The sequence below is a fragment of the Mytilus californianus genome, unplaced genomic scaffold, assembly GCF_021869535.1.
Source record: "Mytilus californianus isolate M0D057914Y unplaced genomic scaffold, xbMytCali1.0.p SCAF_2, whole genome shotgun sequence".
Lineage (NCBI taxonomy): Eukaryota > Metazoa > Mollusca > Bivalvia > Mytilida > Mytilidae > Mytilus > Mytilus californianus.
In genome coordinates this window covers 32,193,705-32,207,039 of record NW_026262668.1, presented here as the reverse complement: position 1 = coordinate 32,207,039, position 13,335 = coordinate 32,193,705, and the positions used below count along the sequence as shown (strand labels likewise).

General features: G+C 34.2%; 1 protein-coding gene across 2 annotated transcripts in view; it reads right to left on the bottom strand.

Moving 5' to 3' along the window:
• The window catches only part of LOC127729705 (eukaryotic translation initiation factor 4B-like), a 45,198-nt gene extending 31,967 nt beyond the window's left edge, over positions 1–13,231 (bottom strand). For both annotated transcript variants that reach the window (XM_052237560.1, XM_052237561.1), the window contains exons 1-6: positions 13,219–13,231; positions 12,212–12,337; positions 10,955–11,142; positions 10,269–10,376; positions 8,873–8,927; positions 2,955–3,047 (exon numbers count right to left, since the gene is read on the bottom strand). In XM_052237560.1, coding sequence (XP_052093520.1) covers positions 2,955–3,047; positions 8,873–8,927; positions 10,269–10,376; positions 10,955–11,142; positions 12,212–12,337; positions 13,219–13,231 — 583 coding nt within the window. The remainder of the gene's footprint in view (positions 1–2,954; positions 3,048–8,872; positions 8,928–10,268; positions 10,377–10,954; positions 11,143–12,211; positions 12,338–13,218) is intronic.
• Between the last annotated feature and the right edge of the window lie 104 nt (positions 13,232–13,335).

Sequence of the window (13,335 nt, the reverse complement as noted above, 5' to 3'; positions counted from 1 at the left end):
GGGTGGGGGTGACCCCTGGGGATTAACCCTGTATTTCATTTGATGTGCTTCATGACAAACCAGAATATATATATGGTTTAGGGGTGGGGATCTCGACCATTTACAAGATATTAGAACTTTCTCAAATGGCAGGGGGTCGGGATGACCCCTGGGGACTAACCCTGTATATCATTCAAACCATCTTAGCATGACAAACCAGAATATATATGGTTTAGGGGTGGGGATCTTGACCACTTACAAGATATTAAAACTTTCTTGAATGGCAGGGGCTGGGGGTGACCCCTGGGGACTAACCCTGTATTTCATTTGATGTGCTTTATCATGACAAACCAGAATATATATGGTTTAGGGGTGGGGATCTCGACCATTTACATGATATTAGAAACTTTCTCAAATGGCAGGGGGTCGGGATGATCCCTGGGGACTAACCCTGTATATCATTCAAACCATCTTAGCATGACAAACCAGAATATATATGGTTTAGGGGTGGGGATCTTGACCACTTACAAGATATTAGAACTTTCTTAAATGGCAGGGGGTGGGGGTGACCCCTGGGGACTAACCCTGTATAACATTTGATGTGCTTTATCATGACAAACCAGAATATATATGGTTTAGGGGTGGGGATCTCGACCATTTACAAGATATTAGAACTTTCTCAAATGGCAGGGGGTCGGGATGACCCCTGGGGACTAACCCTGTATATCATTCAAACCATCTTAGCATGACAAACCAGAATATATATGGTTTAGGGGTGGGGATCTTGACCACTTACAAGATATTAGAACTTTCTTAAATGGCAGGGGGTGGGGGTGACCCCTGGGGACTAACCCTGTATAACATTTGATGTGCTTTATCATGACAAACCAGAATATATATGGTTTAGGGGTGGGGATCTCGACCATTTACAAGATATTAGAACTTGCTCAAATGGCAGGGGGTCGGGATGACCCCTGGGGACTAACCCTGTATATCATTCAAACCATCTTAGCATGACAAACCAGAATATATATGGTTTAAGGGTGGGGATCTTGACCACTTACAAGATATTAGAACTTTCTTAAATGGCAGGGGGTGGGGGTGACCCCTGGGGACTAACCCTGTATTTCATTTGATGTGCTTTATCATGACAAACCAGAATATATATGGTTTAGGGGTGGGGATCTCGACCATTTACAAGATATTAGAACTTTCTCAAATGGCAGGGGGTCGGGATGACCCCTGGGGACTAACCCTGTATATCATTCAAACCATCTTAGCATGACAAACCAGAATATATATGGTTTAGGGGTGGGGATCTTGACCACTTAGAAGATATTAGAACTTTCTTAAATGGCAGGGGGTGGGGGTGACCCCTGGGGACTAACCCTGTATTACATTTGATGTGCTTTATCATGACAAACCAGAATATATATGGTTTAGGGGTGGGGATCTCGACCATTTACAAGATATAAGAACTTTCTCAAATGGCAGGGGGTCGGGATGACCCCTGGGGACTTACCCTGTATATCATTCAAACCATCTTAGCATGACAAACCAGAATATATATGGTTTAGGGGTGGGGATCTTTACCACTTACAAGGTATTAGAACTTTCTTAAATGGCAGGGGGTGGGGGTGACCCCTGGGGACTAACCCTGTATTTCATTTAATGGGCTTTATCATTTGGAACATTTTCAATTAAAAAGATTGTGTCTATCACAAACGGTTTTCAATTTATAATCATTTGAAAATTTAAAAAAATAAAATCCCATAGGGTTCTATAGTAAAACCCTCTTTTCTTTTTGCCCCTCAAAGTACCCCTTTATAAACCCCATTGCACAAACAAAACCCTGATTGCACCACTAGACATGTTAGTCTAACATATTGTGAAACCCTAAGTTAATCTGACAAGTGGTTTTGGAGAACGGGTGCGGACAAGTTCAAATTTAAAAGCGGCGGAAGAAGAAGAAGAAGAAGAAGAAGAAGAAGAAGAAGAAGAAGAAGAAGAAGAAGAAGAAGAAGAAGAATAATAATAATAAGAACTGAGCAAAAACAATAAGTCTTCCCAAACTTCGTTTGGGAGACTTAATTATCAAATCAATATCTTCAAGCATGACGAAAAAAAGTGCGGAAAACTGATTATTTGAGTGAATTTTCTAAGTCCAAGGACCATAAGTCTGCACAAAATCATCAGACCGGAACAATATTCGAACTTGATCTGTAACTTGTCATGATAAATTGATAAATCCTGAATTGCTTACAAAGCAAAAAAAATCCATCAGTTTTTTTTTTTCTTTAGAAATTAATTATGTTTTCAAATATATAACTTTTTGTGTGCTCCAGTAAAATTATTGCTATTTTTTTTGTCATCAATGCAAGGATCACATTATTTATTTTAACATTAAATAAGGAGCTGTGGTATGATTGCCATTTGAGACAACTAACCACCAGAGTCTAAATGTAGTAGATATAAGAATTATAGGCCACAATACAGCCTTTAACAATGAGAAAAACCCTTACTGTATAGTCAGCTTTAAAAGAACCAGAAATGAAAAATGGGAAACAATTCATACTACTAACTTAAGTTTAACTAAACTGCTGGAATATAAAACCATTAGACTCCTGTATGCCTTTGCCTTTCAAACTAGCATACTTCTGTATACATATCAAACCATAATGGTTTAGAGTATAACTGTGGTTTAGAGTCTTACATGTCAACTCCATTGTCAACCTTCACATATATATTTTGAAATTTCCAATGTATTCTGTATTGGACATAAACAAGAGCCATTTTATCCCCAGTCTACCATTAGAAAAACATTATTTATTTTTACTGAACTAGGCGAGTTGATATACCTGATCAACATAACTTATTTCTAAAGTACACAAATTTACTAGTTTGAAACCATTTTCTACTTCCCTTGAATTTTCAGTATTCTTTTATGCAGCAATAACTTATTCAAAAATACTAACCATCAAAACTTTTAGGAGGTGCCCTCCAATTTCCTTCTGCTCTATCAGGATCGCCACTTGTTTGTCTATCATAACCACCACTTTTTTTGTTCTCTGCAAAAAATATTTACTGTTCAATTTATAAAATCATTGATTCATCTTTGACAATTCTACAAGAACAGTATTCCTTCTAAGATTTCAAAACGGCAGTATACATACAATACGTCAAACATCATTTTAGATCTTCCTCAGTATACATACAATATGTCAAACATCAATTGAGATCATCCTCAGTGTACATACAATATGTCAAACATCAATTGAAATCATCCTCAGTGTACATACAATATGTCAAACATCAATTGAAATCATCCTCAGTGTACATACAATATGTCAAACATCAATTGAGATCTTCCTCAATGTACATACAATATGGCAAACATCATTTGAGATCTTCCTCAGTGTACATACAATATGTCAAACATCATTTGAGATCTTCCTCAGTATACATACAATACGTCAAACATCATTTTAGATCTTCCTCAGAGTACATACAATATGTCAAACATCAATTGAGATCTTCCTCAGTGTTCATACAATATGTCAAACATCAATTGAGATCATCCTCAGTGTACATACAATATGTCAAACATCAATTGAGATCTTCCTCAATGTACATACAATATGTCAAACATCAATTGAAATCATCCTCAGTGTACATACAATATGTCAAACATCAATTGAGATCTCCCTCAATGTACATACAATATGTCAAACATCATTTGAGATCTTCCTCAGTGTACATACAATATGGCAAACATCAATTGAGATCTTCCTCAATGTACATACAATATGTCAAACATCAATTGAGATCATCCTCAGTGTACATACAATATGTCAAACACCATTTGAGATCTTCCTCAGTGTACATACAATATGTCAAACATCAATTGAGATCTTCCTCAATGTACATATAATATGTCAAACATCATTTGAGATCTTCCTCAGTGTACATACAATATGTCAAACATCAATTGAGATCTTCCTCAGTGTACATACAATATGGCAAACATCAATTGAGATCTTCCTCAATGTACATACAATATGTCAAACATCAATTGAGATCATTCTCAGTGTACATACAATATGTCAAACATCATTTGAGATCTTCCTCAGTGTACATACAATATGGCAAACATCATTTGAGATCTTCCTCAGTGTACATACAATATGTCAAACATCATATGAGATCTTCCTCAGAGTACATACAATATGTCAAACATCAATTGAGATCTTCCTCAGTGTTCATACAATATGTCAAACATCAATTGAGATCTTCCTCAGTGTACATACAATATGTCAAACATCAATTGAGGTCTTCCTCAGTGTACATACAATATGTCAAACATCAATTGAGATCCTCAGTGAAATGACATTTATTTTGTTTTACTATTGGCATTTTATACTATCAGAACTGTATGTGTTTTGGTTTCTGATCCTAATTCTTAAAAACAACAAATTTCCATCATGAATACTTATCAAAACATTAAGTATAGGTATTAAGCTTTTCAATAATATACAGATGTGTGTGAGAGAGGTGCAATCAAATCTCCAGATTTGTTACATGCTTGTTCAAAAGGTAACAGTTCCCAGCAAGGCATGTCACCCTAAAGAGATACACACTCAAGACTTGGAGCTGACCAGTTAGTTTATTTTCTTACTCCTAAATGCTGTATGCTAGTAGGGTAAAGAGCAAATACCATTTTTCAAGTCTGACACAGTGGATGATCAAACATGTAACTTCTCGCACTTGAGTTGAGCATGCTACATTACAAGACCATGAGGCTGTTTTTCATTAACAGAATATAACAAGAATGTGTCCCTAGTACACGAATACACTATCATTTTCTATGTTCAGTGGACTGTGAAATTGGGGTCAAAACTCTAATTTGGCATTAAAAATAGAAAAATCATATCATAGGGAACATGTGTACTAAGTTTCAAGTTGATTGGACTTCAACTTCATCAAAAACTACCTTGACCAAAAACTTTAACCTGAAGTGGGACAGATAGATGAACAGACGGACGCACAGACCGAAAAACATAATGCCCCTCTACTATCGTATGTGGGGCATAAAAATAAGAAGATGTGGTATAATTGCCAATGAGACAACTCTCCACCAGAGCCCAAACAACATAGAAGTTAACAACTATAGGTCACTGTACCGCCTTCCACTATGAGCAAAGCCCATACCGCATAGTCAGCTATAAAAGGTCTCAAAATGACAAATGTAAAACAATTCAAATGAGAAAACTAACACCTTGATTAATGTAAAAAACAATGAATGAAATACAAATATGATATACAGCAACAAAAGACAACCACTGAATTACAGGCTCCTGACTTGGGACAGGCACATACAGAATGTGGATGCAGGGTTCGATCATACTTTCCAGTTTTTCGTTCTTTTTCAAAATATATTTGTCTGCTAAATTCACTAAATCTAATCACACCTAATATTTCGTATGATTCAGTAAAACTGTAAATTTTAGACAATCTTTTTTTGACAAGAACATTTCCCCTAACACAGGAATACTTTTCTGGTCCTAAAAAAAAAACATAAAAGTAAACAAGAGTGCACACGCTGAAATGTCTCGCCTTCTTTACTGACCATTGATTTTATGTTGATAGTCCTAAATATAAAGCTTTACTAAAAGTATCACATAAACTTAACATGATCCAAGAAAATGAGGTCAAGGTCAGATAAACCAACCCGTAAATACATGTACACCTTACAATCATTCAATACACCAAATATAGTTGACCTATTGCTTATAGTTTCTAAGAAACAGACTTAAACAATAAAACTTAATATTGACCAATGAACCATGAAAATAAGGTCAAGGTCGGATGAACCATGCTAGACAGACATGTACACCTTACAATCAATCTATGCATCAACTATAGTTGACCTATTGCTTATAGTATCTAAGAAACAAACTTAACCATGAAAACTTAACATTGACCAATGAACCATGAAAATGAGGTCAAGGTCAGATGATACCTGCCAGACAGACATATACACCTTACAATCATTCCAAACAACAAATATAGTTGACCTATTGGTTAAAGTTTAAGAAAAACAGACAAAAACACAAAAACTAAACACTAAGCAATGAACCGTGAAAATGAGGTCAAGGTCAAATGAAACCTGCCAGACTGACATGTACATTGTAAAATATTTCCATACACCAAATATAGTTGACCTATTGCATATAGTATTAGAAAATAAATGGGGAATGTGACCATGGGACAAAGATGTGGCCCCCCTTGCATATAACGTTATAAAGGGACATAACTCAAGAACTGTAAAAGTGACGCTACCCAAATTTGTACTTGATCTGAGTATTGTGGTAACAAGCATTGTTTATAAGTTTCATAACATTTGGTTGAGGCAAACTTAAGTTAGACAGTGCTCCAGCTAGAAATTGAAAGGGGCAGGGCACTTTTTTATGATAGGAAAAGGCACTGCTCATTTTTTTTGTCTACGTTTCTGTGTGTATCACGAGTTCACATTGTTTTTTTACTGTATATGTTGACAATAAAGATAATAAGTTGTTGTTTTGATTATTTATTCTATAAAATTTGCATTAGAAAAGTCATTCATTCTACATGTTCATAATACATGGCAATACACGTTCGTACATCACATCACTATTAACCAAAAGAGTCAAAATAACTATAACTATAACCCCCCCCCCCCCCTCCAAAAAAAACAGCATAAACTAAACATCTCATATTTTAAGCGTTGTCTCAATTAAAATTTTCAGCTAGAGTTTGGCCCTCACAACTTTTTTTCATTGTTCCTGTCAATGAATTATTTAGTATAACTTCATCCAATTAACTTATCATGATAGTTTAGCTAGTTCTAACTCGATTTTTGTAGGATTACAGCTTAGCAACTTTCACCAGACATAATTAAAATCTAAATTGACAATGTCTAGATAGAACATGGATTGATAAAAGTATGATTATCAAAAATGAATTGCAATATATTTTTTTTGGTATGTTCAAAGTCAGTTTTGATCTTTAAGGTAACATTCTTATATAATTTTGTATTTAATTGGTACTTTATTCCTATTTTCAAAGATAGATAATATGTTAGGAGCACAAATTTGTAATAAGCTAAAACAGGGGAAGTAACTCCCAAAATTAATTTCCAACACGTTTACGATTTACGATGAAGTTGAGATGGACGGCGTTTCTGTGAAGGCATGGTTGTATTTTGATGACTTACATTATTCTATACTAAAGTCATGAAAGTCTTCATTTTTACACTCTTCCATTGGGACTTGGAGATCGAAAATGCTGACCCAAGCTTAAAACAACTTTTCCAAATGTAAAGGGGCATAACTCTTAAACGGTAAAAGTGACGTCACCAAAATTCAAACTTGATCTGTGTTTTGTAGTAATAAGCATTGTGTATAAGATTTATAACTTTTGGTTGAGGCAAACTTAAGTTAGAGAACAGAACGAAAAATTCAGCATTTTTTTCCATTTGTAAAGGGGCATAACTATAGAAAGGTAAAAGTGAGGCCACCAAAATTCAAACTTGATCTGTGTTTTGTGGTAATTAATATTGTGCATAAGTTTCATAACATTTGGTTGAGGCAAACTAAAGTTAGAGAACGGAAACGAAAAATTCAGCAATTTTTCCATTTGTAAAGGGGCATAACTATAGAACGGTAAAAGTGACGCCACCAAAATTCAAACTAGATCTGTGCTTTGTGGTAATAAGCATTGTGTATAAATTTCATAACATTTGGTTGAGGCAAACTAAAGTTACAGAACGGGAACCAATTTTCGGACGTAAGTACGTACGGACGGACATGGGTAACACTTAATGCCCCCTCCACTACAGCGGGGGCATAAAAAGACCAAAACACAAAAACTTAACTTTAACCACTGAACCATGAAAATGAGGTCAAGGTCAGATGACACCTGCCAGTTGGACATGTACACCTTACAATCATTCCATACACCAAATACAGAAGACCTATTGCTTATAGTATCTGATATATGGACTTGACCACAAAAACTTAAACTTGTTCACTGATCCATGAAATGAGGTCGAGGTCAGATGAAAACTATCTGATGGGCATGAGAACCTTGCAAGGTATGCATATATTAAATATAGTTATCCTATTACTCATAATAAGAGAGAAATTAACATTACAAAAAATCTTAACTTTTTTTTCAAGTAGTGACTGAACCATGAAAATGAGGTCAAGGACAATGGACATATGACAGACAGAAAATTGATAACAGAAGGCATCTATATACAAAGTATGAAGCATACAGGTCTTCCACCTTGGAAAATATAAAGCTTTTAAGAAGTTAGCTAACGCTGTCGGATCACTATCCCAATGTTGAGCTTTCTGCGACAAAAGTCGCAGGCTCGACAAAAAATTATAAACAAGCCAATTTAAGATCATAATTGGTACTCATGGTATAAATCACCCATGTAGTAATAAAATCAAATCCTAATAAATACCATTTCACCAAAACAGTTATTTACAATGGTTGACAGGCCACAGAGGTTTACCTCTTCTATCTTTCTGAAATTGATTCACATGCTAAAGTGGTTTGCCACTACATAACTTTGATTTTATTCTAACAATCTTGACAATATTAAAACTGATTTTTGTCAAAAGTTGGTGAAAAAATGAAGAACCAGGATGTTTATATGGTTAATATAAGTTTGTATGTCCCAATGATGTAAAACTTAATTATGCATCTGAAAGCTTTCCAAATGAATAAATAACATATCAGTTATCTGACAAAATTTGGACATGAGACACCCAAAAAAGCTTTCATCACAGCCATTCTATTTCAAATTTTATCAATAATCTTTTCTGATTAACAAAATCTATCTTACCATTTTGTTGGTGTTGATCGGCTAAATCTACTCTAACTTTCCTTCCCATCATATTCTAAAAAGAAAAGGTAACAAATAAAAATATCTTTAGAAAAATTTCTCTGAGGGAAAATTCATGATTTTTAACTTAACACCGAAATGTGTTCATTATAACATAAAATACATATTTACCAAGTTTAATCCAAATATGCTCAGTTATAATGAAGAAAATCAGTATTTATGAATTTCTTTTATCGCCTACTTCCTGTAGTATGTGACGTAAACTACTGCTATGGAATCCTGGGTTTAAGGGTACAGACAGACAAGGATAACACTTAATGCCCCTCCGCTGCGGTATGTATTTTACTTATACTGTAAGGCAATAAACGTATGTTTACACTGAGATTATTATAGTAATCTCAGGTTTACTAAACTTTTAATTCAAGCAATCATTTCTACACTAGGGCTGTGAAAATACGCGCATGTATTATTCTCTGCCAAAACCTCTGGATTCAGTAATTTGCGGATAGGCATTCTGTAAAACAATCCTTATGATCTTTACCCAAATGTGTTTTACATGTGTCTCTAGGGCACACAATTCTGTGCCAGGTGTGCATGTGAATTCGAAAGGATTATAAGATGGAAGTTTGAGTTTAATAAACAACGTTAAAAACATGTAACATGTATTTAAGGTGCTGGCAAATACTTTAATAGATCGCTGTTGATTATTTAATTATATTTTGGAATTTCCTTTCATAACATGTGACCATACATTGTATATGCAAGTATTATCTGGAATCTCCTTTTCTGCACTAATCTGAGTAGTTTTTTTTTATTCTATGAACCTGACCTTGGAAACAATGTTCTCAAAATTCAATAGGGATTCTCCTCTTATTATATATGTGATCATGTAAGCATGTTTTGTTGCAATCCTTTGTAGGTCCTAGGATTATTATTGAGACACCTTTACTGCACTTGTTTCAGTTTATTTTTTAGAAACTTTGACCTGACATAGTGATCTCAAAATGATTAAGGATTTTCCACTCATTATATGTGACCATATGTTTTTTGGGTCCAATCCCATGTAAGGTTCTAAGAGTTTTAAGCTGCCAACACCATTCCTGCACTAATTTTGGTCTATTTTTAGTAACTTTTTCTTTGACTTAAGACATGACCTCAAAATCAATAGGGATCTTCTTTTCATAATATATACTTTCATATATCAAAGTAAGGTTGCAATCAGATATAAAGTGTTTGATTAATCCTCCTTAAACCAAGATGACTGACAGTCTGACAGGTCAGAAACTATATACCAATGCTACTTTGTAGTGTAGAGTTAAATAATCGATATATAATCACTTCATGTCTTCTAATTAACCGATCCTGTGAATCATTTCAATTTTTTGTTTGTTAATACCTCTTCATTCATGTTTAGGGCATCCAGTAGATTTTGTCTGTCAGCAAATTCCACATAACCAAATCCTCTAAGTCTGCCTCTGTCTTCTGGCAATCTCACATTTAAAACCTGAAATAAATCGTTTGCATTATTTGCAAAAGAAAATTCAAAAACTTAAACATTAACCAATGAACCATGAAAATGAGGTCAATATCAGAACAAACCTGACAGACTAACATGTTACATGTACACCTTGCAATCATTCCATAAACCACATATAGTTGACCTACTCCTTAAAGCATCTGAGAAACAGTCCTAATCATGTAACTTTAACTTTTATCACCGATCCATGAAATGAGGTTAAGGTCAGGTGAAACCTATCTGATGTACATGTAGACGTTGCAAAGAACCCATACTGGCAAATATTAAAATGAAATCAAGGACAATGGACATATGACAGACAGAAACTGTGGAACATAAGGCATCTGCATACAAGGCATGAAGTATCCAGGTCTTCTTCCTTTTAGATATAGAAAGTTTTATACAAATAGTCTATGGGGTAAAGATAAGAAATGACAATGATCAATATTCAAAACGTATTCAGGAAATAAGATTATGTTATATAATAGTGAATGGATATATCAACCCTTCAATCCCCTCTCCAGAAAAAATCTCAGTCAAACATATACATGTATCTTTGTCAATACCTGAAGTTTTTTGAAAAAGTCAGCTATATTATCCTCTGTAGTTTCATATGCTAGATTTCCTATAAATGCTGTAAATGGTGGCTCTGAAGGAACTTTATTCATATCTACATCAGGACCACGAGCAGATTTGGGAGCTGTCGGTAACTTGGATCTGTCTATTCTTGGCTTTAAAAAATCCATGTCTAGATCTGAAATGACAATTTGGATATTTTATTAACCTTGCTCAATATATAAAAAAAAAGAAATCGCTGGATCAAATAAATAAATATCAGCTGATACATCTGAATGTGTTGTGCTACAAAAATCTTTTCTAATGCAAAATGAATACATAATTCAATTTGTCATAACTTCAGTGTAAAATTTTCATTAAACGAAAATTTCGCGAAATGGCCGTACTTTGACCTATAATGGTTTACTTTTACAAATTGTGACTTGGATGGAGAGTTGTTCCATTGGCACTCATACCACATCTTCTTATGTCTTTTATCTTCTTTGGCCCATAAACTAGGTGACATCATAGGTATGCTTCAGGCGTCTAACGTAAACACCGGGCGTTTTCTGGCTTCTTGGCTGTCTCAGAATGTAATAAAATTTGATAAAAAGAATATTTCTAGGTGCAAAATGTGAGTTTTATTGCTTATTATTGGAGAAATTACATGTCAATACATTCCAGAATTCAAAATGTCGGCTTCCTTAGTTACAGACAAGGAGATAGAGAATTCTACGCTTATTGTCATCCAATCAGAACCACTGATACAAAATAATTGCATTAGATTTGTTATTATTGTTTCCCCGTGTTTATTTCCATTGTCTATTGAATTGAAAATTGCAACATGGTGTTTGCTAAATTTAAGCACTAAAACTCTTAAAACTTTGCTAGTAGTAGTTTTATTTTTTAACTAAAAGAAGAGAGCTAGAGCTCTGTCTAGAGTGAAAACTTGGATTAGAATTTTTGTACATCAGCTTGCAGTGCTTAATTTCAAGTGCTGATTTCTCTGAGAGAATTTTGTGTGTTTTCTATTTAACAGTCCATATTCATTAAATTTTAATTTTTGCAATGTCACATCTATCCCAATACTAATATCACTTATGATCTACAAATTTATCCATACAAATGATCTAGGCAAATCATCACAATATGGAATACCCTTTGCAATAAACATTTGGAATTTTTTGAATTTAATAAAATAGTTTCAGTGAGTTACTGGTGACACACCTTTCAAGTTTAACATTAAAAAATCAAATAGTATAAATAACCTTCCATGTCATTACTCTCCATCTCTGCAGCCCAATCAATCTTGGCTGGTGGTGCTGGATTAGATGACCCATCAGCCAAAAAATCTGTCAGGGCCATCTTCGTCCCCTTTATCTTCTTTTTTTTACCTAGAAAAAGAAAGGTGATAAAAAAAACTTTGGATTTCAAGCTATTTGTTGTCATAGCACATACATTCAGGTAAATGACAGCATTTTGCCCCAAAACACTATGACTGAAATATTATCTGGAAAAAGTTAATAGCCTTCAAAAAGTATAATTATTGGCTCAGGTCATTATCTTTGTATTCAGTTCTCTTAAAGGGGAAAATGTTGTCATTTATATGTTTGCACCATGACAGCCTTTATGGTGAAATACAAAATTATTTTTTTTATCAATGTAAATAGACGTATTTACACTTGTATGCAAATTTGTCCACCATTACGTACATTCACACAGGTTCCCATAAATTTTGACATCATAATTCAAAACATTTGACGTCACAATTAAAAAGTGATTGTTGCCCGACGTCAAAAGGTGATTCGGAGTAGATCTAAGGTCATTCGGAGGCAAAATATAGCTAAATACCAAAAGTGTAAATACGTTTATTGATACCTGATTGGGGGGATAAAATGATACTCATAAATGGGGGTCATACCTAATTTCATAATGATCTTTCCCAAACTGTTTATAATTGTTTAAGTACACCTGAACAACTTTTTTAAGTAGTGCTTAAATAAATATTTTTATTGTTAAACAATATTAAATACAAAAACCATGCTAGTCTTATAGTGAATTGCAGGAGGTGTTTGACATGTCAACAAAAAAGACACGTTCGACGTTCCCAACCACATGGTACTATCAGACAGTGTTCTAGAGCAAGATCGGTGAAATTTAATAAAATACATCGCATAATGTGATATTTTAAGGATGATTTGTGAAATGTTTGTGACATAAGGGCTTCGTTAACGGGGTCTAAATGTTTTTCTTTTCTTGGCACATGTTTCTTTACCCTGTGCCGCCATTTTGCAGTGAATAAATAAAACATTATTTTCGACTTCAATTTATTCAAAGCTTGTTTTAAATCCTAAAGTCAGTAAAGAGATTTTTTTATCTTTACTATTTTGTG